We start from the raw sequence: 27,870 nt of genomic DNA, 5'->3' as shown, positions 1-27,870 counted from the left end.
TCAAAGCCCGTTTTCCCTTATACCCAGGCGCTTTCATTTTAGGATTAGGAAAAATTATCCAATGCGGATGGAACATTAGAATCTAATGTTTGAACTCATATATCATTGGTTAATATTGTGGGACCCATTACTTTTTATTAGTGATTTGATAAACCAATTGACATTTGGCATTTGATAAGTGGTGGGGCCTTGTTTGATTAAAATTAGTAACTACTGTTCTAATTTCTCTCTCTCTCTCTCTCTCTCTCTCTCTCTCTGGAAGACTAAATTCGTTCAAGAATTAAAAGGTTTTAGATGAACATTTGTAATTTGGCTCCCTTTCTTCTCTGCAGCCAGTGTTCTTTTCTTTTCTTCCTTTTCTTTTTTGGAAAATTCAGTCAGTGTTCAAAGTCAGTACCGATATTGACTTTGACTTAGTGAGCTCCACATGTTTACGTGTATTTTTCTTCACTAATATCGACTTGGAAATTTTTTTTTTTTTTTTAACTTCACTCGTCTTTAATTTCGTTTGTCATAGTAGTGCCTTTTCAAGGAAATTGCAAATCAAAGGCAAAAGAGGTGACGGAACCGAATCCGTTATGAGGGTCTCTCTGTGGATCTTGTGAGGATTTCTCTCTTCTCACCGCTTTAAAACTAAGGACATCTCTGTCTTGAGAGAATGGCCCTCGCGCCGGCGGGCAGCAAATCCTAGATTAAAATTAGTTAACTAATTATATACTGCTGTTCTAATTTATCTCTCTCTGGAAGACTAAAGACTTCCAGTTCTAATTTTTCTGTAGAAATAAATTCGTTCAAGATTAGAGGTTTTAGATGAACATTACGGAGTAATTTGTAATTTGGCTCCCATTATTCTCATCAATCAGTGTCCAAAGACAATAGCGATATGGACTTGGAAAATTATTTTCTTCACCGATATCGACTTGTTGGAAAATTCAGTCAATCAGTGTTCAAACTAGTGAGCTCCACATGTTTACTTGTACTTTTCTTCATCGATATCGACTCGTTGGAAAATTCAGCAATCATTGTTCAAACCGGTGAGCTCCACACGTTTATGTGTACTATTCTTCACCGATATCGACTCGTTGGAAAATTCAGAAATTAGTGTTCAAAAATGTTTACGTGTACTTTTCTTCACCATATTGACTTGGAAAAGTCTTTTCTTTTAAGAAATTGATTCTCACATTCCCTTTTTTGTTATTCACACTTTTTTTTTTGTTTTTTAGTGTTGAAGGTGTATGTATTTGTTTTGCTAAAAGACAAAAAAAAAAAGTGTGGATATAAAAAAGTAGAGTGTGGCAATGAATTCCCTTCTTTTATCCTCACTTTTCTTTAATTTCTTTTATCATAGTAGTATCTTTTTAGAGAAATTGCAAATCAGAGGCAAAAGACGTGCCGGATCCGAAGCCTCTATGAGGAGATCCCTATGAGGATCTTGTGAGGGTTTTAATGAGAGAGTGCCACCTATTAAACCAAGATATCTGACGATCTAGAACAAAGAAATTCTGCTAGCTCATAAAATTTGTTTAAAACGACGTCGTTTAATGAATTATCTCACAAATGGTATTCCCCGTTTTGTGGCGTTTTTTTTTTCTTCTTTTTCTAAAATCGTTTCAGCAAGTTCACCCCCAATTGATTCATCCGAGGTTGGCAACGGTAAGCAGAGAAGACGATGGGTGGTTCAATGTACACTAATCTTTATCTTGTATCTTTCTCTCTTCTCTCTTTGTTTCGATATTTAATCAAATATGGGTTTTGTTTTTATAGTAAGTATTTTATGTAGAGCAGAGTTAGGGCTTTGAACTATTCTGCAAATTCCTAAATAACAGAGTCTCATTTTGTTTCTTGTTTCTATTGTATTGACAGATTTCCTTCTTAATTGATAGAAATAGAACCAGATGACAAGCCAAACTCCAAATTTGGGTATTGTGTGTGTATTTAAAAGGATCCCTTATGCCTATCCCAAGTACTATTGCTTAGGTGAGTTGGTACGTGAAATTATCCTATTATCCTCGTTCAAAAAGAAAATGAAGGAGAAGAGATTTTCTGGCCATTTGGGTTCTGTCTCTCTATATGACATCGTTTGAGCATAGAATTACAAGCAACCCACGTTTTCAAATATATATATATATATATATTGCAAGCAACCCACGTTTTTGGATATCTTGTCTTAATAGGTTTCATCCTCTCATTCAAACTCTCATAAGATCCTCACACAGGATCCGGATCCCAAAAGAGGTTAATATTCCCATAATATTGATGGTCATGTTTTTAGGAATCACGCATGGGACGAAAAAATTATAGTTGCACACACATTGAACCAAAACTTGAATGAACGCATATATATACTACAGGGAAAACTACCTTTGTCACACCCCACTCCGGCCAGCACTCAAATGAGTCCAAACCGACGTGAGAGTGCAACATTAACCACCAACTCATTCCTATAACTCAAGTTCTAGCAACTAAATTAATCAACAGTCATTTTATTGATAACGCAAAATATATCGTTCTTACAAAAACAACGGAAGTCTTAAGAAGACGTTAAACTATACAGATATTAATATAGGCTGCAACTACATCCCTATCTACAAAAATTTGTCAAAACTCGTCAAGCCTTTCCAACATGCTACCCTAAGCGAGGGCACAACCACACAACGATCAGCAGTGGATATCTACAACGCCTGCAAAATTGGATTCCAAAATGGAATCCAGGAGTGTTTATGAGACATGGATGCAATTCCATATTTAAAGGTACGGCTAAAAGATAATCTCAACTTGTAACAGTTTATCGGGAAATAAAAATAACACCAGACACGCAGCCAATAATTTAAGGCATAAGCCTTTTGGCATTAAGCCAATCACCGAGCACACAGCCAATAGTCTAAGGCATTAAGCTAATCACTGGGCACACAGCCAATAGTTTAAGGCATAAAGCCTTTTGGCATTAAGCCAGTCACCGGGCACTAAGCCAGCATTCAAGTTTAATTCAATATAGAACAACATCTATAAATCAAACACTCACCTCGTACTCCAAAAGAAAGTACTACTATGGTTTCGGTGCTTCTTGATTCACCGACTCGTCACCTATCCACAAGCCAAACATTTTAGTATAGAAATACTTGAAAGGCTTGACAAATGTATTAACAATATCCTGCATCAACTCAACTATATAACGTATACCGAACAAAAGTAAATTCACCAATTTGCACCCCAAAGCCAAAAACCTCACAAACACACACTATCTAGCAGAACCATTGATCGAATTCTGACTATAGCATTCTATAGGTTTAGAGTTAGACTTCGAGACTATAACCATTAGAAAGTACACTCTCAGAAAATCAATCTCGATATAAAATTTGCCCTAATTGGAGTCCGAATGACCAAGATACGCTCAAATGAAGTTACACGTCTAAAACAGAAATCACAGTTCAATATCACAAATTCAATCCAATTGAAGAACCCAATATTAATATTATACAACAAACATGAATCTCACACTCACATATCACAACTGAATCTCGTGTCCTACACACCATGCTCCCAACCATCGTTAATTAGGCGGCATGGCTTACGACATGGTGTACCTCACATGCGAACATTCCCAACATATCATAAGCTAAACAACAATAGCATGATATACACTTACCATTACAGCAATATCTCATTAAAGATAACCATATCGAGAGCTTACTATGATTAGCAAGATATACACTCACCACCAAAGCAACATTTTATTGGGAAGAACCATATCAGACACACTCACGGCACACATGCACAATTCTTAAAAAAATTGCACTTTAGTCCTTTAAGTTATTAGAGTATAACATTTAAGCACCTCAATTATAAAGGGTGTAATTCATTCACAATAGGAATATCAGCCAACTCTAGTGGTTTCTTTTCAGTATCAACGACAAAGGCAAGATAACTCCGACATCCCTTCCTCAACAAAACACATGCACAAAACGACAAAAAAAAAAAAGAAAAAAGAAGAAGTTAGAGAGCATGGTTAGTTTTCTTACCTGATCATTAAAAAGGTTTACCATGAAGAAAATTTTTCAACGAGGAGATAATATAGGACGATACAGCCGTGCAACTTTAACGTCGACTAATTTACAATACTGTTCTCAATATCACTGGCTAGGGGGGGCTGTTGTTCCTGTAAGTATATTAATTACTCCAGTGTAAGGATGGCCTCTAAATCAGACAATTCAAAAAATAAGATGGCCTATAACATGTTAAGCTTATTTGTAATTCCGACTAGTTATTGTAAACATTGAAGTTGCGTGATCTCATTTTTCCACCGTATTTTAATATGTAATGGTAGAGTAATTAATGATTTTCTTTGACTAACATAAAATTTTTTCATCCCAAAAATGCAGGGCGCTTATGGTTAATTATATGTAAGTATTTCTTCTTTGTTTGATTGTGATTTTTATGAAACTGTAAGTATTCATTTTCCATTGAATATTAATTGTGATTCTTGATCAAGTTCATATGATCTCGCAAGTTCTGCTCCCTGATTTTCGCGTACACCCCTTCCGGAATGTCTCATCCTCTATTGCATGATGCTTACTACTGGAAGCTATGATGTTGAAAAAATGATCTTACTAATATACTGTATGTTGAGAAAGAAAGCTTCTTAGGTTGGTGTGATTGACATACCAATGGTTCCAACATTAGATATTCTAATTGCGTTTCTTATTGCCACCCACAATGCGTACACTTGCCCGATAAAGTATTTGGCAAGACTTGTTCAAAGTTTCTTCTAGTTTTGAAACATCACCTCTTCTTTTCATACCTCTTCCATCTCATGGCTAAATTTCTATCTTAATTTTTCGCAGATGATCGATTTCTTTGGTACTTAAACACTATTGGTAAGACTATATCTTTCCTACGATCTTATCTTTAGTGAACCACAGTAAAACAAAATGTTGTATGGAAGCCGAATAAACAGATGGTGATTATGAATATTGAATCAAAGAACAAAACAGATGTGTGAAGCAAACCAAACGAGAGAGAAATAGAGAAAACAAACAGAAAGAGAGAGACACATAAATTTACGTGATTCGGCCTTACTTTGGGATGTAAGCCTTGTTCATAGGTAGTCGATCGATGGCTTCGCTAAACAAATTAATATGAATGCTCAATAAGCTATAAAAAAGAAGTTCTGCAGAAACCCTTCTATCTAAATCTCACCAAAGCCAAAGCCAAAAACAAAGTCAAAGTCTCTCAAACCCTAACCCAATGCCTAATTAATATTTGATATCACCACATAATAAGAGGCATAACAAGTGTATTTATACCCAAAGACAAGTTGCCTCACAAGTCCTAACCATATTGGGCTTTGAAGCCCAAAAAGCCCTAAAAACGAAGTCAAAACGCAGCTGTATTCTCACGCGACAACCGGTAGACAAGCCGGTTGATACACCGATCAACCGGCCGGATAAACTTGTGGAACTGGCACTCATGCATTCTTCTGGCTGGAAGTTCTGTACTACCGGGGACAAATCGAGCCGAATTATTCGCACAATGCGTACACTTACCCAATAAAGTAATTGGCAAGACTTGTTGAAAGTTTCTTCTAACTTTGAAGCACTTTACATCACCTTTTCAATTAAAAATTGTTATACTTTTCTAAAATACCCTTTCTATTTAATTGATGCATTTAATTTTGATTCTTTGAATTTGGAAAGAACTAAATAGAAAATTTGTATGTTTTATCCATGCATTGACTTTTCAAAATAAACACTTTTTTAGGAACAAATCAAAATAGAATAATGGACACTATAAGGGACGGAAGTAGTAGTAAAAATGACCCAGACTATATATAAACAAAAATGATAGAGTACTGAAGGGACAAATGAGATGTGGCATAATGAGTGTTTGTGTGTGTGTGTGTCATATTTCACATGCAAATAAGATAATACCAGGACAGCAAAGGATTTTATTTTTATTGCTTCATTTCCTTTGACCCAGGAGCGGTCGTTGTACTGATCGTTGCAGCAAGGCTTTTGTGTGTACCATGTGTGTTTGGGTTTTTAATCTACAAGGTCAACAGAACCTTTGATAGCATAGAAGGTTTCTTGCATAGTCAGAATCGCCTGGTGCCTATTAGGTACTCCTACTCGGACATTAAGAAGATGACAAATGGTTTTAGGGACAAGGAGGCTACGGTTGTGTATACAAAGGAAAGCTCCGAAGTGGCCATCCTGTAGCAGTTAAAATGCTAAGCAGGCCCAAAGCTAATGGACAAGAGTTCATCAACAAAGTTGCTATCATTGGAAGGATTTATCATGTCAATGTTGTTGAGCTGATTGGATATTGTGCCGAGAGATCTAAACGTGCTCTTGTGTATGATTTCATGCCTAATGGGTCTCTAGAGAAGTACATCTTTTCTCCAGAAGGAAAATTGTCCTTAAGTTGTAAGCAAATGTATGAGATTTCTCTTGGAGTGGCTCGTGGGTTGAATATCTGCATCAAGGTTGTGACATGCAGATCTTACATTTTGATATAAACCCTCGTAACATTCTTTTTAACTAGGATAATGTTACGATCAAATTTTCTCAATTCACGAAAACCTAGCTAGAGTCCTTTTCTATTTCTTTTGTTTTTAATTACCCCGTCAAATTATAGGCTATTCACATGTCAAGAAACAAGATTAGTAGGGATACTCGTCTGCTTATAGAGTTTTTCGCTAAGTTTACCATTTTTAATTTGTCTTTGAATTGCACCAATGCCTTCTAGTCCTTATATTTCTCGTACATATGCTTAATTAACAATTAGAGATTGAGCACATTCGATATGCTTGCAAGTCGAATTTTATATCCACCTTTAATTGCTTTGAGAATTCAATACTGGTGGGTGGGTTTTAGCTTTGTAATGTGTTTGATAGAGGATGCCTTCCAAGGATTCTATTGCATGGACTGCCAGGATATATGGACAGGACAGTACGAGTAACCGAGAGAGGCATATATTAGTGCATCAATTGATAAGGGTGGAGAGAATGACATTCATTGATGGGTGGTGAGGACCCATATTTATTACCATGAAATTTTTAATTATTTGTTTTTGTAACTGGTGCAGTCATAAAGTTTTTACCGATTCATTCTTCTGCTGGCTTTTCCTTATTTGATCTTCTGCTGGCCTTTCCTTATTTCTCCTTATTTGATCACAGATGGGTGTGACTAGGGGTGGCAAACGGGCGGGTTTGGGTCAAATTGGGTAAGTTGTTAGTGGGTTGGGTCTTTAATGGGTCATTGACCCATTTAGACCCATTAACTATGAGTCTAATTACCCATACCCAACCCGACCCATTTATTTTAAAGCAAACCCGACCCGTCCATTAACCCAATTACATATATACTAAAAATTATGATCGAAAAATTAGAAAAGTAAAAAAAAATTATGATCAAAACTCATAAATTTTTTTAAAAAGACGAGAATAAGTAATTTTTTTTGTCTTATTGATTTTTTTTTTGTTTTTATTCAAAAAATTGTAAGTTTCGATCAAATTTTTTTACTTTTCCGATTCCTCTCATCAAAACAAATTAATAAGTCACAAAAATATGACACAAAACAAAAAAAATACGAAAAAGGACAAAAAAATAAGTCAATTTTTTAATCCAAACCCTTGGCGGGACTACCATGAGAGAAATTTATTCACGGTGGAACACAATTTCACGGGTCCATTCGCGCAATTAATAGATGAGATGTGTTTTCAATTTTAACTGGTCAAAATAATTGTTACCGGTCACAATTGATTTTTAATTCGGACCATTCAAAATATTTTTGAACGCGTGTAATTTAGAACAAAATAATTGAATAAAAGAGAGAGAAGGCCATGATACTTGGGGGGGGGGGGCAGAGGAGGGAGAGAGAGAGGGGGGCTCCTGGGGGTTTGGGTTTGGGGGGGGGGGGGGGGGGGGGGGCAGGAGAGAGAGAGAGAGAGAGAGAGAGAGGGGGGCTCCTGGGCTGGGGGGGGGGGAAGGGAGAGAGAGAGAGAGAGAGAGAGTGAGGGGGGGGGGGAGAGAGAGTGACCAATTGATGGGTTTGGGTTTGGAAAAGAAATCAATTAAGAGATGAAATTTGGTGGGTTACTTTCATTGCCCATTGGGTCATTTAAGTTGACCCAATTGATGCCCAATTATGACCCAACTAATAATGGGTCAGCTGGGTTTGAACCCATTCTTACCCAACTAATAAATGGGTTGGGTTGGGTCTATTTTCTAGTTGATGGGTCTGGGTTTGTTAATGGGTCTGGGTTCAATTTGCCACCCCTAGGTGTGACTTTTCCTCCTCCTAGGTTCATGTGTCGGTGCTTTAAGTTCATATGAAGCAATAATCACCCAGCTTTCAGTTCGTCCAATTTTTTTTATTTGCAATAAAATTTAACTCGACAAAGGGTATATCGAGGCAGCCAAATGCACGTCATAATGGATGATGCAAAACATAGGGCTGAAAGAAAGAAAAGAAAAAGGAAAGAAAAATACATTGAATGATAAATTGATCAATGGACCTTATCATTGGGGGCAAAATTCAATGGGCGTTGATTCGACCGGGAAGTCATTCTCCGCTACTGTTTAAAGTTTCGCAAAAAATGAGCTTTATCGGATACCAATAGGTATATTAAAAATCGAATTTTGATTTAGGAAATGAACAATCATGAATAGTTTAACTTCAAAATATATGACTGTCTATTTTATAAACCAAAATTCAAGTTTTGATATACTTATTGAGATCCAATCATGTTAATTTTTTTAATGAATATACTACTCTCTATATCCTACAAGATGAACAGTTCAGATTATAACAAAAAAAAAATCTTATAAGGCCCACAGGCAGTGATCCCATGATTTCCACCTCTGCCAGATAGAAGTTACGACCTTTTTCTACCACCTATTAGTACAAAGATCACATTCCGGACTTCCCGAATCGCATTTGAAGCAGAAGAGCAATGATCAATCGCTCTCTGCCGTCTCCCGCGAATTTGGTCCCGCCTCCGCCCAAAACCCTAAACCCATCCAGCCAAAAGACATCCCGAATCCAAACCCTCAAAATACCCAACTTCGAACACTTGAAGAACCGCCTGATCCATCAAGCCAGTGTGGGCCACCTCCGCCAGGCAATCTCGACCCTTGATCTCATGACCCAACAAGGCCTCACCCCCGACCTCTTCACCTACTCCCTCCTCCTCAAATCCTCCATCAGAACCCGCCAATTCCATCTAGGTAAGCTCGTCCACGCCAGACTATCCGAGTCGCAGCTCGAGCCCGACTCGGTCTCCCTCAACTCACTAATCAGCTTGTATTCGAAGAACAACGACTGGGTAACGGCCAATGCTATCTTTGAAAACATGGGTGAGCGACGAGACGTGGTTTCTTGGAGTGCAATGATCTCGTGCTTCTCACGTAATGATATGGAATCGAAAGCTATATCTACTTTTGTTAAGATGCTTGAGTTTGGAGAATGCCCCAATCAGTTTGGCTTTGCCGCCGTGATTCGGGCATGTTCGAATGCCGAGAATGCTTGGATTGGGGATGTAATTTTTGGGTCTGTGATAAAGACTGGGTATTTTGAGTCTGATGTGTGTATTGGATGTGCATTGATAGAGATGTTTGCGAAGGGAAGTGGTGACTTTGATTCAGCAAAGAAGGTGTTCGACAGAATGCCTGACAGAAATTCAGTGTCTTGGACTTTGATGATAACTAGATATTCTCATATGGGTAATCGAAAGGAAGCCGTTGAGTTGTTTATCGATATGGTAGAGAGCGGTTATATGCCAGATAAGTTTACTTTTACTAGTTTGGTTTCTGCTTGTGCAGAGTTAGGGATATTATCGTTTGGGCAGCAATTGCATGCTCAAGTGGTCAAGTATGGGTTGGCTTTCGATGTTTGTGTTGGCTGTAGTTTGGTTGACATGTATGCGAAATGTGCAGAAGATGGATCTATGGTTAATTCAAGGAAAGTTTTCGATGTTATCCTTGATCATAATGTTATATCTTGGACTTCGATTATCACAGGTTGTGGGCAGAGCGGAAAGCATAGTAAGGAAGCCATCGAGCTCTATTGCAGGATGATCGAGGATCAAGTTTTACCTAATCATTTCACCTTTTCCAGCCTTTTCAAGGCATGTAGTAATCTTTCTGATCCTGATACTGGTGAACAGATTTATGCACATGTGGTGAAAATGGGTCTTGCGGCAGTTAATTGTGTCGGGAATGCTCTTATTAGCATGTATGTTCGATCTGGTAGGATGGAAGATGCTAGGAAAGCTTTCGATATTCTATTTGAGAAGAATTTGGTTTCTTACAACACAATTGTTGATGGATGCACCAAGAATATTGATTCTAATGAAGCCTTTGGAGAATTCCATCAAATTGAGGATACTGGGTTCGTGCTCGATTCTTTCACATTTGCCAGCCTCTTGAGTGGAGCTGCTAGTATAGGGGCAGTTGCTAAGGGTGAACAAATTCATGCTCGGTTACTAAAGGCAGGGTTCGAGTCAAATCAGCTCATAGCTAATACTCTAGTTTCCATGTATTCAAGATGTGGAACCATGGAAGCTGCTTTGCGAGTTTATTTCAAAATGGAACGTTTGAATGTGGTATCATGGACTTCTATTATAACAGGGTTAGCAAAGCATGGATTCGCAACAAGAGCATTGGAAATGTTCCAAGAAATGCTTAATGCAGGTATAAAGCCAAACGAGGTCACCTATATTGCCGTTCTATCAGCTTGTAGCTACGTAGGTATGATCGATGAGGGGTGGAAGCACTTCAACTCAATGTACAAAGAGTACGGGATAAGCCCTAGAATGGAACACTATGCATGTATGGTTGATTTGTTAGGCCGGTCAAGCTTCTTAGAGGAAGCCATGCAGCTCATCAACTCAATGCCTTTCGAAGCTGATGCTTTGGTCTGGCGCACATTGCTTGGAGCTTGTCGAGTCCATGGTAATATCGCGCTTGGGAAACAGGCAGCTGAAATGGTTATTGAGAAAGAGCCAAATGATTCAGCAGGGTACATTTTGCTATCAAACTTGTACGCTTCCATGGGCCAATGGAATGAGGTAGCAGAAATTAGAAAAACCATGAAAAAGAAGAATTTGGGAAAAGAAGCTGGCAGTAGCTGGATAGAGATAGAAAATACGATGCATAAGTTTCACGTGGGAGATACATCCCATCCCCAAGCAGAGGAAATATACAAAGAACTTGATCAATTGGTTACCGAGATAAAGGAGGTGGGTTATGTCCCTGACACAAGCTCTGTTCTTCAAGATGTTGAGGATGAACAGAAGGAGGAATTTCTGCTGCAACATAGTGAGAAAATTGCCGTGACATTTGGTCTTATTAACACGTCAAAACCTAAGCGTATTACTGTATTTAAGAATCTCCGCGTGTGTGGAGATTGCCATAATGCTATGAAGTACATATCGATGGTAAAGGAGAGAGAAATTGTTTTGAGGGATTCTAACCGGTTTCACCATTTCAAAAATGGGATCTGCTCCTGCAATGATTACTGGTGATGACCGTTTCTTGAGCAAGACAATTTCATTCTTCCGGTTTTGAAGGTCTCGGCTGCTAAATTTTTAGCTGCAATCTTCTTCATATTGTAGATTTCGGAGGTAAATACGTATTGCATTGATTGCAACCAAAACCTGTTTTACAATTCAATGTCTTCATTTTGTTACCAAAAATACTGAAGCAAATTTGCAGATGCTGGATTTATCAAAATTGAAATATGCCAATTGAGGCGTTTTCATGCCAACGAAGACGTTTGTTGCTGCCTTTTCGACTCATTCCAAAATATGAACCGTCAACAGATTGAAACCATTCACTTTCTTGTCACCATGCATGAAAATTTCTCGTTCTTAGTACAGGCCCAAGGAAATGCTGAGGAGCAAACCCAAATGTAGGCATTGCTTCCACGCGGATTGCATCAATGAATGGCTTTGCACAAATGCTCTTTGTTCAGTCTGTAGGAACTCTCTTGATCGGTCACTATGGGCTCAAGCAGTGTAGATTTTGGTTTTTTATTTTTATTTTGTCTTTTTGTTAAGTGTAATTGGAGTACTTAATAACTTGCTAGAGATCATTGCATGTGTTAAGAAAAGAAAGAAAGAAAGAAAAAGTTGATAGAATCACAAAAGGGAAATTAAGCAGACCTGTTAAGTGATCAATGTCTCCAGTTTCTTGCAAATTTAATAATCTCTGGATGGTATCATTCAATTTGACCACAAGAACGAGATTTATCAGCAATATTTCCAGTAAATTTCCAAACAACTATACCACAAGCGTTGATCTGCAAAAGTCTTTGTTTCTTAGCTACCATGGACTACAACAAAGGGATAGAAATCCCATCAATAACTCTAGAAACGACAATAAAAGTAACGTTACGAATTGGGCGTGATCTTCTAATACCAGTACAATGAAGGCAAATCACTTACTCAAAGCACAACAGAAGCTTTATGGTAAGGCTATACATCGGTACATTAATATCTCACGGTGTCACGTATCAATTGATGAAAAAGATAGTGGTTTTATCTTTCTCACTCGGATTCAACAATAACTTCCAACTCACTGTTAAAAGGCCTTCCACTCGCCTGACCCGTGGCCAAAGTTGGATTTGTAGAGGCAAACGGATTGGGAGGCTTGATCAGAGTGTCTTCATCTCCTTCCAACATTTGAATCACACCATGCATTGAAGGCCTGTCGACTGGGTACCATTGAATGCACCAAAGTCCTACGATTGCCAACTTTTTTGCAATCTTGGCATCTCCTTCATCTTGAATATGAATTCCTAGCTCTTCTCCACTATCCAAACGATTGTAAATCCATTCGGGAAAATAAATTTGGTTAGTGCTATTGACCATTACATCGAAATTCTTTTTTCCTCCTACCATTTCAAGCAACAACATTCCAAAACTATAAATATCTGATTTGTATGACACATTCCCAAAGTTCCTTGAGAACACTTTTGGTGCAATATAGTCAATGGTACCGCGAGCAGTAGTCATGGATACAACACTTTGTTCCTTAGAACACAATTTAGCTAGACCAAAATCTGTTATCTTCGGATTCAAGTTCTCGTCCAACAAAATGTTATGTGGTTTAATATCGAAATGAAGGATTTGTTGGTCACACCCTTGGTGAAGATACTCAATTCCTTTGGCTATGCCCATAGCAATTTCTAGCAGCTTTTTCCAACCAAGTAAACGCTTGTCGCGATCAGATGATGCAAACTTTTCCAACGAATCATTTGGTAAGACTCGTAAATAAGAGCTCTTCTGAATCCATTAGCACAATATCCAACCAGGCGAACCACATTGACATGGTGGATTGTACCGATTATTCCCACTTCGTTGATGAACTCTTCTCCATTTCCCTTAGTGCTATTGAGGATCTTAACCGCAACATAAACATCATTGGAAAGTTGTCCCCTGTACACTGTTCCATATCCTCCTTGGCCTACTTTGTCCTTGAATTGGTTTGTAATTTTCATAATATCGGCATAAGAGTATCTTGCCGGCTTCAAAGCTCTATAATCCTCCAAGAACCTCTCAATCTTTAGATGATCCTTTCTCTTTATTTTCTTTTGTCTATAGAACCAATACATTGCAATGAAGATTACAAGAAGCAAAAATGAGCCTAAAGTCACACATGCAATCTCCAAGCCATGACCTGTGAAAGATAGAGAAGACCCGTTATATTTTTTCTTTGTGCGCTGAAAATGGTGTTTAAAGCTTCAGTTTGACTACTATCTAAGGTCTGTTGTTTGATGGCACTAGCAAGCAACAGCGCCACGACTTGTGGAGAGTACTCGGTGGATAAGGGTGTACATCGTCTGGTAGACGGCCCAGCCTAGCCCGCTTTTTTAGGGTTTGGGATTTGTGTTTAAGCTTATAGGGTTGGTTGGGTTGAGATTTTATGCCCGTTTAGTAAATGGTATGGGGTTGTGAAAATCACTTAAGGCCCAGACCGACCCGATAAAAATAAAAGAACTCCTATTTTTTAATAGGATATAGGTATGTATGTGGTATGTATGTATGTATGTATGTATATAGCCCCGTTCCAGAAACCTTCTTAAAAAATAAGCAGTTTATTTCACATTTTCAAACTTAAAAATAATGTAAATGAAAAATAAATTTTCAATTTTTTTTTGCATCGTATAAAAGATCTCGATAAGATCTTTCAAATAAGATCCATATTGCATATTTTTAGATTTCAATAAATCTATAATTTTTGAGTTTGAAATTCTCTTCTTCAAAAATAAGGATTTTTTTCCCGTTACAGAACCGGCCGGTTCTCATTTTATAGGTGAGACACCTTAGAGAAGTTTTGCAAGTCATAGCTTCGTGGATATTGGAGAGTTCCAACTTTTTGAACACTTTAATTACTTTTTGTGGAGATATTTAATTATTAGAACTTTTTATGAGTCAGTTTTTTAGTAGTGATGAGAAAACTTAGAACTTTAAGTTTAATTATTTCGGTTGTCAATTCTAATTTGTGAGCATCATGATTGATTAATTTATGTTCGGGATAGAATGATTTAGAAAAATAATGATCTTATTGGGCGGGTTTGAGAAATAAATTTTAATTGGACAGAGCTTGAGATCATTAATTGAAGCAAAATTATTTATTGGGCGGGCTTGGGTATGGGTAAGTCTCGTTATTTATTACAAAGTGTAAGCCCACGTGAATGTTTGTGCATCCCTACTCAGTGGAATACCTTCAACTTTGATACGCACGTTACATAGACCACTATAATATTGAACACCCAACATTAAAATGTTAAACTTGGACGGTTATCTCCATCCCAACCGTGGAGCTAAATGTCAAAATTTTCCATGTTAATTCAATTGATTTCCCCGCAGAGGGAAACGATCTACTTAATTCGTTTCACCACAAATAATAGGAGTAGTAGATAATTAGTATACTAATTTTAATCGGAGAAGTTTTAATTAGTATTTTCCTTTCAAATTTTATGAAATTTATGGTTCTTTCATCTTTGATAACTACCATTAAAAATAATGGGATTAATAATACAAAATCTCCCATGGTTGAATTAGATATTCCCACGTTATGAAATTTTGAATTTAATTTTGTTCACCCTCTTAAAAAGATGGTGAACATTATCCTTATTCTTATTGGTTGAAATAGTATGAATCCTACCACAAAATAATGTCATGCTTCTCAAAAAGTATAACTACACTATTTCAACTAATAAAATAGATGATAACTTTCACTCCTTTTTTTTAAAGAGGATGAACAAAATTGAACTATGAGATTTTACCTCGTCCAAGCCATGACCTCTAGAAATCAAGCTTAGTTGAGTTAGTTTTGCTTATGTGTCTCTCCAGTGGTGGCCAGTGTTCGAACCCCACGAAGAACAAGTTTGGATAACCTCTGAACTTCGTTGACTAATATACTAACACTCTCTTATGCCAAAAAAAAAAAACCCATGACCTCTCACAAGGCTGTAGGCTGTAGCCAAATGGGACAATGGTAACTTCAAAAAACGGATCCGGATCCGGATCCAAAAAAAGCAGCACTTGCTTTTTCTAAGAAGTTTAACAAGATCTATTGTTGTGGAGGTTAATTACTTGTGCCCCCTTTATTTATACACATTTTTCACTTTACCCCCTCCTACTATAGAACGCTACAACCTATCCCCTTTATCTTCTAATTCCTAACACATAAGGCTTGCCGTTAGTTTTTTTTTTTTTATCCGCTCATGCTGTTAGTCTGGGATCCAAAAAATCATCAAAGGGGCATGTGCATGTTACATGATCTGTAAAAAATAAAAAAAAATTAAGTGCTTTAATTTTCAATCTGTTTGAATCGATGCTAAAATCTTATGTCTTTGATTATTTTATCCTAAAGAATTATAATTAATTTTTGGCTCTAGGGCTATTGTTAGTTAGTATACTCCGTATCATAATATTTGTACCGGTTCAAACAGATTAAAAATTTGAGCACTTAATTTTTTAACCATATTTTTTAATATACTCCGTATAAAGTACTTATGAAAAATTAAGTGCTCCAATTTTCAATCCGTTTGAACCGGTACAAAAATCTTATTTCCATGATCATGTTATTTTAAAGAGTCGTAGTTAATTTTTGACTCTAAAGCTCTCGTTAATTAGTCCTAAAAAAGTAGTAGAACCAAATATCTTTTAGGGCTAACTAACGAGAGCCCTAGAGCCAAAAATTAATTATGATCTTTTGGAATAAAATGATCAGAGAAATAAGATCTTCACACCGATTCAAACGGATTGAAAATTAGAGTACTTAATTTTTTTCTTTTTACAGATCATGTGACATGCACATGCCCCTTTGACGATTTTTTGGATTCCAAACTAACGGCAGGAGCGGATTAAAAAAAAAAGACGAACGGCAGGCCTTATGTGTTAGGAATTGGAAGATAAAGGGGTAGGTTGTAACATTCTATAGTTGGAGGGGATAAAGTAAAAAATGTGTATAGATAAAGGGGGCAACAAGTAATTAACCCTTGTTGTGGGTATGCAAAGTTTCTTTTAACTTCCTCTGGTTCGAGCTTGCAAATGAAACAAATGGGAGAGTAGAGAAAGAGGGTACCCAAAAAACTTGCCTTCAACTCGGTGGTGCCATTTCAATTGCAAATCAGCTTGATGAAACGCCTCGATCGGAACCGACAAATCATACATCTTTCTGCAAGATAGCATCAAGGGCAGATCATGGTAATAGATACGCCCCTCACCATACACTTCAGGACCATCGCCACTGAAGCAAGTGACGGAAAACGAAAAGCCCAGTTTCGTTGAAGGGCAACTGAATAAACTAAAATTGAACGTTTTTTCAAATTGAAAGGGAGTGGCGGACAAATGGAGGTTTTGAAGCTGCTGTGGGAAGCAGCTGTTTGGGTCTTTAATCTGAATCAGTCGGGATTTGTAATCGATGTGGGTGACTAGAACTTTGACCGAATTAGGGAGGTCGAGAACGGTGGCGTTGTTGTTTGGAGAGCAAGAGAGGTCGAAGCCGTGGTAGCCGCAGTGTTGTGGGTGGTGGTTCTTTAGACGGAATGGGAAGTGGATTGGTGGACCGTAATCGGAGCATGTTTTTGGAGTACTGCAATCGTCCTGGGCTGTGGAAAGGCTTAGGAGAAAGAAGAGGAAAAAATATATGGACATGGTGCTATTCTCCTATATAAAATATCTCTCGCTCTCTCTCTCCGAAAATCTTTTGTAGAGTTGTAGTTCCATTTTGCTATAGAAATAGAGTCGTTTAAGAGCATCTCCAATCCACTTTTATTTTTCCAAAATAGAGATGGATGTGACACATTGAGGGGAGATTTTATAATTTATTCTCTTTTTCCTTCACTTTTTGTACTTTTTGGGAGAATTTTTGAGGGACCCACCGTCCTTTTTAGAGTTTGATCCTCCAAAAGTAAATTTGGTCCTCTAAAAATGGAGGACCAAAAGTAAATTTGGAGTACAAAATTGCTCCAAACTCTAAAAAGGACGATGGGTCCCTCAAAGATTCTCCTAAAAAGTACAAAAAATGAAAAAAAAAATAGAATAAATTACAAAATCTCCCCTCAATGTGTTACATCCATCCTCTATTTTGGAGGAAATAGAGATGGATCAGAGATGCTCTAAAAAAGGTTTGAGATGAACGTTTGTGTGGCTCCCTTTCTTCTCAGCAATCAGTGTTCAAAGTCACCGATATTGACCTTGACTTATTGAGCTCCCCATGTTTATCTATCTTTTATCTTCATTCTATTCACTGAATTTCGTTTATCATTTTCTCCCTTCTCATCAACTTCGAAACTAAATTTTTTGTCATCCAACAAAAGCAGAACTACTCTCTCTCTCTCTCTCTCTCTCTCTCTCTCTCTCTCTCTCTCCTTTGAGGGAATGGCCCTCGCGCCGGCGGGTAACAAACCCCCTCTTCTTCTTCTTCTCCTCATCCTGTTTTCAGTATCCTGCGACGGAAATCAAAACCAGCAATTTATTAATTCCTGCGGAGACATCCACAACATCTCCTTCCCTTTCCAATTACAAAGCGACCCATCCAACACCTGTAACGACTACCTCTACACTCTTTCCTGCGACAAAAACAATCGCACGGTCCTTCGTCTCTTATCCGGAAAATACTACGTCCAATCAATCGATTACACCGACCACTCAATCCGTCTAGTCGACGTAGGAATCCAAACCAACAATATTTGCTCCTCTTTCCCTCTCTCCTCTTTCAACGGTAGCGATTTCTACCCCCTGAGTTTTTCCTATTATTCGTCTTGGAGCTCGGTCTTGTTCCTCAGTTGTGAGAAACCAGTCCAATCTCCTACTTACATAAACAGGACTCGTTATTGTAACAGTACTAGAGACGAATCTGGAAATGGGTATTATTCGTATGTCATGGCGGGCAGATATGTTAGGGTTTGGGATTTTGCCGATTCGTGCCTTTTGGAGGTGTCATACATTTCTACGTCGCGGTTGATCAGAAAAAGGGGATCGAATTTGTCGTGGTTGGATCTCAATAAGGAGTTAGGGTATGGGTTTGATATTACGTGGGATTACGACGTTGGAGGCTGCGAAAGATGCAGGAAAAGGGCTTCCTGCTTCAGGGATTCTGTGAATGTCAGCGCCGTTTGTGACTATTCTTGTAAGTGTAATGCTCCCTCCGTCCCTTTTTTTGTGTCCAATATTTTATTTTGGGTTGTCCCTTAATAAGTATCCATTTTGTAAAGTTAGGGGGGTAAAAGTTGGTGTATTGTCTATTTTGTCCCTAAAAGTAGATTTTATTTTGAAAAGTTAGTGAGTAAAAGTGTAATGATGATGGGTAAGTAAGGAAAGTGGAGGAAAAAGTTGATATGAAAGGTATAATGATGATGTCTTTTTAATATGTTGGAGTTACGAAGCAGAACACTTAAAAATGGACGGAGGGAGTAGTGTATTACTCCCTCCCTCTCTCAATTTGTTTATTCACTTTTTAACTTTTATTTGTCAGGAACCAAAAGCTACAAAATTATCTTTTTAATTGTCTCTTAGGTCATCCACAGTGGTATAACCAAAAGCCAATTGTTATTAAAGTTAACAATATTAGTGTAAAAAATGGCTCATAATGGTATAATCAAAATTAGCAACATCCTTAGAAATAATCAAATTTTGGGCTTTGGATAACCAAAACTAGCAACTTTTTTCAATAATCAAAATTTGTAAACCCCACACTACATAAGTTAACTAGTTCCAAAATTTATATACACACGTATTTCAACTACTATTTATTATTCTCTTATTCACTTGCTCTATATCTTCTTCGTTTCAACTACAAACTGTTTCTCTTTCTTTTCCTTCAAAAGTGAAACTCATATTTCTCGATCATCTATAATTTAACCCATCGTTGCTGGAGATTAAGATATTTTACTCTTCTTTTCCGTTTCTATTTTAGGCTGCATTCTTATGAATTTAACTTAAATCTGAAAATTGTTTTTATTTGAATTTTTTTCTCATTTTTTAGTTTTGCGCTAAACTTTTATGGGTTATTGATTCGTCTCAATGAGAGGAATCTGAAAAAGTTTTTTTTTTTTTTTTACTTTTACCCAAGTATTTTGATAAATAATCACTTTTTAGCAAAAAAATTTGATTTTTTCAACTAAAAAGTGGTTATTCATTTTTTGTTCCTGCCCCTATGGTTGAGTAAACAAAGAACCTTGCAAAAAAAATAAAGAGGAAAAACCTTGCATTCTTTTTCAAATTTAAGAACACATTTGATTTTTTTTTTTGAAAGATTAAGAGAGTGGTGGATTTGTGATATAGGCTATAGGAACAGGAAGAAAAAAAAAGTTTCGGTGTTGTTTTGATAGATAACACTATGAAGAACACCATATATTCGATATATTTTTGCCAAAAAAAAAAAACGTAATGGAGAGAAGTGAATGGCAGAAAATAAAGAGGGAGAGAGAGATTGTGTGAAATTGTAGTGGACCCTTTATTTTGGTTATGAACTAGAAGTGACCATTGTGAACCTCAATATTATTAAACTTAGCAATCTCTTAAGTGAATAATCAAAAGCTGATGTGTCAACTTTTGGTTATTCATTTTTTATTATACCACTGTGGATGGCCTTACTATTTGAACTAAAGTACTCTTTATCAAAAAGTTAGGAGGGCAATTTTTAGAAAGTCGAGCATTTATAGGTGCAATGATTGTATTCTCTTAAAAAGTTGTATTCCTCAAATTGAACAAACAAATTGAGAGAGAGGGAATTTTTAAAAAATTTATTGAAACCGTAAAAAAAGGAGTTTGTTCCAGAGATCCAAAGTCTACATGGTCATGGTGTCCGGGCAGCAAGCTAAGTGCAACCTGCCACATTTCATCAACAATCCAGAATGATTTTATTTTATTTTTTGTGTAATGAACGGGGCTTATTTTATTTACTGTAGTTATTAAAAAAAAAGGTGTCGCTATTTATTAGTAGTAAAGTAGTGATTTTCCTTCACTAACATAATTCTTTTCCATCCCAAAATGCAGGCGGCACCTTGTGGAGTCAAATTGTCTGTAAGTATTTGTCCACTGTTCATTTTGAATTTTGTGGAACTGCTGGACTTGTAGACCGAATACATTGGAGGTAACATTTTGTGATTGGCTATCTATGTTTGCATGGACTCCGGTGCGAGTATTGGATCCAAGTGCAAGCGTCAGACCTTTCTAAACTTAAATCTTAGGATACTGGGATATGTGTCTCCAAATTGGGTATGGGTACGGGGACACGTCCTGAACACTTGTTTATCGTATATCTATCTATATTATAAAATAGAGCGATTTTTGTCTATACATACAAATCAGAGCAGCTCTCCAACCGTCGGATCAAATTTTCAATGGTTTATTACCGTTCAATCAACTCCTTTAATAAATTATTCTCTTCCTCCCTCTTTCCTTACTTTTTAGGCAATATCGTCTTTTCTGGGGACTGATATATTTGAGTATTTCTATATTTAATAGCGTGCCATTTATTATCAAAACCTTTTCTTCTCCCTATTGTAAATCTTAACTCTATCATTGAGGTGTTGTGCATTGTCCACTCATCCATCAGAGAATTCTATTGAATTCCTTTCTTCCATCAACTGAGGTAGCAATAGAAGAACATTATAAAAACTTAGTCGCAAAAGAATAAACTTTGTTTTTTCTTTTTCACAATAGTAGTGCTTGATAATTTGTCTCAATTGTAAGCCTGCAGCATTCCTTTGATTTGATGGGGGAAAAACTCAAGTTGAAGCATTCGTTAACTTACGAGAAGTGGAGTTTTAAAACTATTCACTTTTTTTTGGATTAGTTGCTGGTTGAACTATATTGTATACGAGTGTGATATAAGTATTGGTTGATCGTGATATCTGTTAACAAATGGTTGTGCATAAGTTAATTAAAATTTTCATTTGGGTATGTGCTCTTACTTTTTTAATGGGTGCGGTATTATTTGTTGTGAAACTATTCTTAGAAGAAATTAGTTCAATTTATCCTATTTGAAGAGAACTTGCAAATTAAATTATAAAATTTTTCTTTTGGGTTTGTTAAGTTGTAATGATCACTATAAGGGAAGGATAATTTTTTTAAAAGTTATAATAAAAAAGTATTGTGTCGTGCCTTTTCCTTTTTTTTTGATCAATGTGTTGTGTCGTGCTTTAGGCACGGGCAATCACTAGTATATATTATATTGCATAATTTTTTCAAATTATGTGCCATAAATCATATTTAATAATGTATTTAACAAGTAGGGGTTAAGAAAAATATATTTTTGCTATTTTCTTATTTGTGTTCACGTGAAATACTCGAAACATTATTTTTCTAGCTAATGTGATATTCCTTCTCGGTAAATATCGTAACTAGAAAATCTGAGTGCTCAAAATATAGGACTGGGGGGCTGCTGTCCCTTCAAGGGACAGCAGCGTGTTGTCCCAGCCCAGGAGGCCCCGCTCCAGTCTCGCTCCAATGATCGGAAACGTTCACTTCGTAGAGCTCGTCGAGTTGAACAAGTATGCAAAAAATCAATTTTATCCGATATCTTTAAGTGCCTGATCGGAACACATATAACTTTCCAATAATGGGTTCTAGTAAATTTGATTCAGTGTTTCGGATCCATTCTTTTCAAGACGAAAAGGTTTCGATGAGGCACTTAATGATATCCGATCGAGCTGATTTATAAAAAACTTGTTCAACTGGACGAGCTCTACGAAGTGAACGTTTTCGATCGTTGGAGCGAGACCGGAGTGGAGCCCCCTGGGCCGGAACAGCACGCTGCTGTCCCTTCAAGGGACAGCCCCCCCTCCCAAAATATATACAGGTATAGGACACATCGGCACGGGTGCCGAAACGAAAGATGATGCATGTGACATAGGTGATGGGTATTGAGTTCATATGAGGCAAAGTTCCACTCTCTCTCTCTCTCTCTCTCTCTCTCTCTCGCATAAATGACTTGTGTTTTAATACCAATGGTTCCAGTTGCTTTTGTCATTTGCTTCCTGGTGATTTGCAAGACTTAGTTGAACGTTCTTCTAGGTTTAGATAGATGCACTTTTCATCACCTCTTTTTTCCATGACTTCCCGAAAGGCCCACCATCGGCCTTTCTCCTCCGCGTCTCGATTTTTCACGTCTTTGCGGTCAACTGGGAAGAAAGAAATGAATGAATGCTCCTAAGGTGTCAAACGTGTCGTGCCGTGCTATTTAGCTTCGTGCCAACCGTAATTTGTGTCATGCGGTGCCGTGTCCGTTTTCTTAATCGTACCATGCCGTGCCGTTTTTAATCGTATCGTATCATGTCGGCCCGTTTACTTAAATCGTGTCGTGTCATGCTGGCTCGTTTACTTAATCGTTTTGTACCATTTTTAAATCGTGTCGTGTCGTGCTCGTGCCGGCACATCACCAACTGATTTTCGTCTGGAAAAAATCTTCCCCAAAAAGCCAACATTCCCGTGTCGTGCCCATGCTGTTTTTTAAAATAGTTTTTAAAAAAAAAATGCAATGTATCGATTATAACTTACAAGTTTGTTTAGTTTCATTTGTCACGACTCACATAACTAAAAGGGAAAATGACGGTCAAAGACGTATTTTGATAATTAATATCCGTCAAGGATATTTTCAACATTAACAAATGTTCTCAGCATGTCCTTGGCAGGTATTAATTATCAAAACATGTCATGGGTAGTCATTTTCCCCAACTAAAACAAGCTTGAAATTTTTTGAAATTCCTTAAGCATTTTAACCCAAGCTCGAATAAGTGCATGAACTCTTGTCAAGGCTCTTTTTTCTTCTGGAACAATTTCCGTTTTATAAAGGGACGAGCCCAAAAAGCCAAGGGATGGGTGGGGATGGGGCAGATATAGTGATGAATGATGATGGTGCATGATTGGAGGGTGAGGATGCTGTAACGTGGTGGTCCTGGTGGAGGTTTGGCTTGCAATGGTGTTGGATGTTTGTGGTGGTGATGGTGGCAAAGGCGGGTGATTTTTATGGTTATTCTATGGTGGCAAAGGCGGGTGATTTCTATGGTTTGGCTTGCAATGGTATTTTGTGTTGCAATTGTATGGCTACCGTACAAGGGCCCTGTTTTTATACAATAGAACTATATAATATATATTAGCTGTTCCATTTTTTTTTTTGCTCAGCTATTAGCTGTTCCATTTAATAGCACAGCTTGATTATTGGCCTTGGTGGTGTGTGATGTGTGCAAAGATCTTGAAAACTTGGGTTCGGTTCCATGAGGTTCTTTTTTGAAACCATTTTTTTCTCATTTATTGTTAGATTTAGCCATTTTCATTTAGGATTAGATAATAATAACATACAACTCTAGCACTTTTTGTCTTTTTGTATTAAGTTACTTATGTTTTAACCTTTTTTTCTTATTTATTGATAGGTTTTTTCAATTTTATTTTTTATCTTGTAATGTTAATTTTACAAACAAAACCCTATTGACTAAAATAAAGTAATAAACTAAAATAATTCATTTTCACTAAATAAAATTTGACTCTTTTTTTATAAAGTTAAAATTCTTAATTTGTTATTTTTTCGTGCCCCATGCCTGTGCCTGTGCCCGTGCCCTGCTAGAATCATGCCATGCCCGTCCCGCATCCGTACCGTGCTCGTGTCTTGCCGTGCCAGGCCAACTTTGGTGTCGTGCCCGCCCACTTTAGTGCCTGTGCCATGCCCCATGCCCACTAAGACCGTGTCATGTCGTGCCGTGACAAGCCAAGATCGTGCCTTACCAGGTCAAGATCGTGCCTTGCCAGGTCAAGATCGTGCCTGTGATGTGTCGTACCACATTTAAACGTGTCTGGCCAGGACATTTGACACCTCTAAATGCCTCCAATGGACGAATATTGTAATAAATAACCAAATAGAATACTTGGAATCTATACAAAATTGAACATAGAAAAAACTCAATTTGTAAATGTCTATAGACTAGAGAAATCGATTGAATATTAAGCAAGAGATAAATACCAGCTTTTAGGCTTGTAACGACAGCAAGAGTTAAGGATCTTTGTTGCTCCTTGTTACATAGTACAATATTCGATAAAATATTATTATCTTTTATTAAGAGAAAAGACTACAATACATACCCTTTATTTGGGTGTGTATTATATACACTCCCAAAATATTGTATGAATTATAGAGAAAATGTTATGAATCGTATTGCTAAAAAGTTAAGAATCGTATAAAGGTTACGAGATACACCAAAATGTTATGAATCATAATGAAAATGTTACGAATCGTACTGCTGAAAGGTTATGAATTCTAGAACAAAAGTTACGAAACATACTAAAATGTTATGAATAAACCATAAAATAGGTGCATATGATACACCCTTTTAAGGATTGTGTATTGTTGACTTTCCCTTTATTAAGATAATTTAATGTAGTTCGACATCTATGATATGCACATTCTCACATGGATAAATATTTAATCTCCTTTTTTCTCCCACAGGGAATTTACTTGGGGCTTGCGAGACCGTAATCATAGGTAAGAGTAAGACCTTATACTTCCTATGAGCTTGTCTACGATGAACCACAGTAAGTACATGTTTTAATAGCCCGAAAACAACCCGGATGGAGTGCATGAAGGGTCAAATGAAATGTGACATACAAATAGTATATGAATAAGTACGTGTGTGTGCATATATTTCTGTTTGAAGACAGCAAAGTTTTGGTATTGCTACGTAATTTTCTATGACTGAATAACACAGGAGCGTTCTTCGCAGCAAAGGTTCCATGTGTACCATGTGTGTTTTGGTTTTTAGTCATCAAGTTCAGAACAAGACATTTATCCACATTTGATAGCATAGAAGGTTTCTTACGAAGTCAAAATAACCTCGCGCCAATAAGGTACTCCTACTCGGACATCAAGAGGATGACCAATGGGTTTAGGGACAAATTGGGGGAAGGAGGCTATGGTTCTGTATACAAAGGAAAGCTCCGAAGCGGCCCTCCTGTAGCAGTTAAAATGTTAAGCAAGCCCAAAGCTAATGGACAAGAATTCATCAACGAAGTTGCTACCATTGGAAGGATTCATCATGTCAATGTTGTTCAGCTAATTGGATATTGCGCCGAGAGGTCTAAGCGTGCTCTTTTGTATGATTTCATGCCTAATGGGTCTCTTGAGAAGTACATCTCTTCTCCAGATGCCAAATTGTCCTTGAGTTGTAAGCAAATGTACGAGATTTCTCTAGGCGTGGCTCGAGGTGTTGGATACTTGCATCAAGGTTGTGACATGCAAATCCTGCATTTTGATATAAAGCCTCATAACATTCTCCTTGATGAGAATTTCACGCCAAAAGTTTCCGATTTTGGGCTTGCGAAATTGTATCCGACAGATGAGAGCACTATAACAATGACTGCAGCTAGAGGAACCTTGGGTTACATGGCTCCTGAGTTGTTCTACAAAAATATTGGGGGCATTTCCTATAAAGCTGACATTTATAGTTTCGGAATGTTGTTGATGGAACTAGCAGGCAGGAGAAGAAATTGGAATTCATCAGCTAATTCAAGCCAAGTTTTCTTCCCTTCATGGGTTTATGATCAATTCGCGGAAGGAAAGAACCTGCAAATTGGAGAGACTACCGAGGAGGAGAGCGAGATGGTAAAGAAGATGATGCTAGTTGCTTTATGGTGTATACAAATGAGGCCTAGTGACCGTCCTTCCATGAACAAAGTTGTTGAGATGCTTGAAGGAAATTTTGAATTGCTTCACACGCCTTCGAAGCCTTTTTTGTATTCGCAAGCTATGCCGGTTGAGAATGATGGAACGAACATAATGTTGCCCAATCTGTCAGGTGCTTGTTCGGATGCTATGACTAGTGAGATAACTGGGCGCTAACTCTCAAGACTAAATATCCTAGTTTGAGGGTTTATGCTGATTCTATATGATTTTGATTGATGGTGTTAAAAGACAAGACTATCAGTTTAATGTCATGTGCTATTCTGGGTGTGTTAGCGTTTGTAGGCGACTGCTTAAGCAAACCTTGTACCTTGGTTATGAATCAAACAAGGGGAACAATTACATTGTCTATGTTAAAGTTATATCATTGTTTGTACTGGGATCAAGAATTGTCTCTTAGGCCCACTGGTCTTATGTTTGCACCATTTGTTTTAAATAAATGCTGGAGAAATTTTGAAAACTTGATAGAATCAGATTTTCTAAGACCCTGGAGTTTATTTCCGTCCCATAATGTTTGTCCGATCTGCAAAACGACGATGTAAAAATAATAAAATTTTCGCAAGAAAAGTTCAAATTTTTTTCAACCATTTACTAGATGTCAATGAATTCTTTTAATTTATGAAGAAAAAAAATTAGATTTTATCTTGAAAGAAATGCATTATTTTTCAGTCCTCGTTTTACATACCGAACAAACATTTTGGGATGGAGGGAGTAGTATGTTCCTTTGTTTTAGCCCAGTCAAATTCTAAAGCATTCAATCAAAACCGTTTTTCCAATGGTTGTGCAATCGTACTTAAGTGCAGTGAGGGTTAAGGGTTCAATTCCTACACAGAGTATATTGATATTCTTCTTGGTGATAGGTTAGGTTGGGTTGAGTAACTTGAGTTGGGGTTAGGGTAATGTAGCTTCTTCTGGGTTAGTGTAATGTAGCTTCTACTAAAATAAAAATCAATAGAATTTCTATAGCATTCACGTTTCAAGAATGGGAATAGTATTCGCATCAGTCTCCCTAAATTTTGGACGAAATCGTACTAAAAAGTCAATTTGTTACTTTAACTAGTCGCTTTTTAGAATGTCTTATGCATTTGACTCTTTATTCAACCTCTATTCAATTAATATATTGAGACACTTTGAGGATCCTGATAAATGGTAGATTTAGACTTTTATCCTAGTTTGACGCAGTTGTTCCCAAATACAAACCGTCAATATATTTAGCGCAATGCAATTAACACAACTCTGAACACAATTATATGATGAGTCGTTCGATGCACATGGGTTCACGTGCAGCACACGACTTATCATACAGTTATGTCCAGAATGTGTTTTAAATTGTGTTGGTAGAGAGGCTTTTGACGGATTTAATCCATTCACTTTCTTGTCACCATGCATGAAAACTGAGCAGACAATAAATGTACTCTGTCTTGTCTTCAACCCACATAATCGGTAGCCTCTGTACACCCCTAACTCGCACTTGTTTTTCAATTTGGAGTGAGAAACGGCTATTGAAGATTTGTTTGCAGACATTGGTAAATTTATGACTCTACATAGACAACTACGAGAGTTCCCTTAAAATTTCAGAAGGTTAATTAGGAGAAGTCTTTTAGGTTTATGGTTTGTACAATAGGGACGGAAATATGATCTTAGGCTCGGTTTTATCGAACAAAAATAATTTGTTCATGTGTCT

General features: G+C 37.2%; 3 protein-coding genes and 1 pseudogene across 3 annotated transcripts in view; 3 read left to right on the top strand and 1 right to left on the bottom strand.

Moving 5' to 3' along the window:
• The window catches only part of LOC131319776 (uncharacterized), a 45,297-nt gene extending 23,405 nt beyond the window's left edge, over positions 1-21,892 (top strand). The window contains exons 2-3 of the mRNA XM_058350169.1: positions 18,054-18,644; positions 20,513-21,892. Of these exons, the coding sequence (XP_058206152.1) occupies positions 18,054-18,644; positions 20,513-20,613 (692 nt within the window). The 3' untranslated portion in view covers positions 20,614-21,892. The remainder of the gene's footprint in view (positions 1-18,053; positions 18,645-20,512) is intronic.
• On the top strand, positions 8,884-11,948 carry LOC131319751 (pentatricopeptide repeat-containing protein At3g49170, chloroplastic). The gene has a single exon (XM_058350146.1). The coding sequence runs from the start codon at positions 8,954-8,956 to the stop codon at positions 11,522-11,524; it is 2,571 nt and encodes an 856-aa protein (XP_058206129.1). The 5' UTR covers positions 8,884-8,953; the 3' UTR covers positions 11,525-11,948.
• LOC131319766 (rust resistance kinase Lr10-like) lies at positions 12,367-16,714 on the bottom strand (annotated as a pseudogene).
• A 3,322-nt stretch (positions 21,893-25,214) lies between the features above and the next one.
• LOC131319773 (rust resistance kinase Lr10-like) lies at positions 25,215-26,582 on the top strand. Its single transcript, XM_058350165.1, has one exon. The coding sequence runs from the start codon at positions 25,380-25,382 to the stop codon at positions 26,343-26,345; it is 966 nt and encodes a 321-aa protein (XP_058206148.1). The 5' UTR covers positions 25,215-25,379; the 3' UTR covers positions 26,346-26,582.
• Positions 26,583-27,870: the final 1,288 nt, after the last annotated feature.

This window comes from Rhododendron vialii, chromosome 3a (assembly GCF_030253575.1).
Source record: "Rhododendron vialii isolate Sample 1 chromosome 3a, ASM3025357v1".
NCBI classification, from domain to species: domain Eukaryota; kingdom Viridiplantae; phylum Streptophyta; class Magnoliopsida; order Ericales; family Ericaceae; genus Rhododendron; species Rhododendron vialii.
The sequence above is the reverse complement of the archived record's forward strand: the minus strand, read 5'-3'. Positions and strand labels throughout refer to the sequence as shown.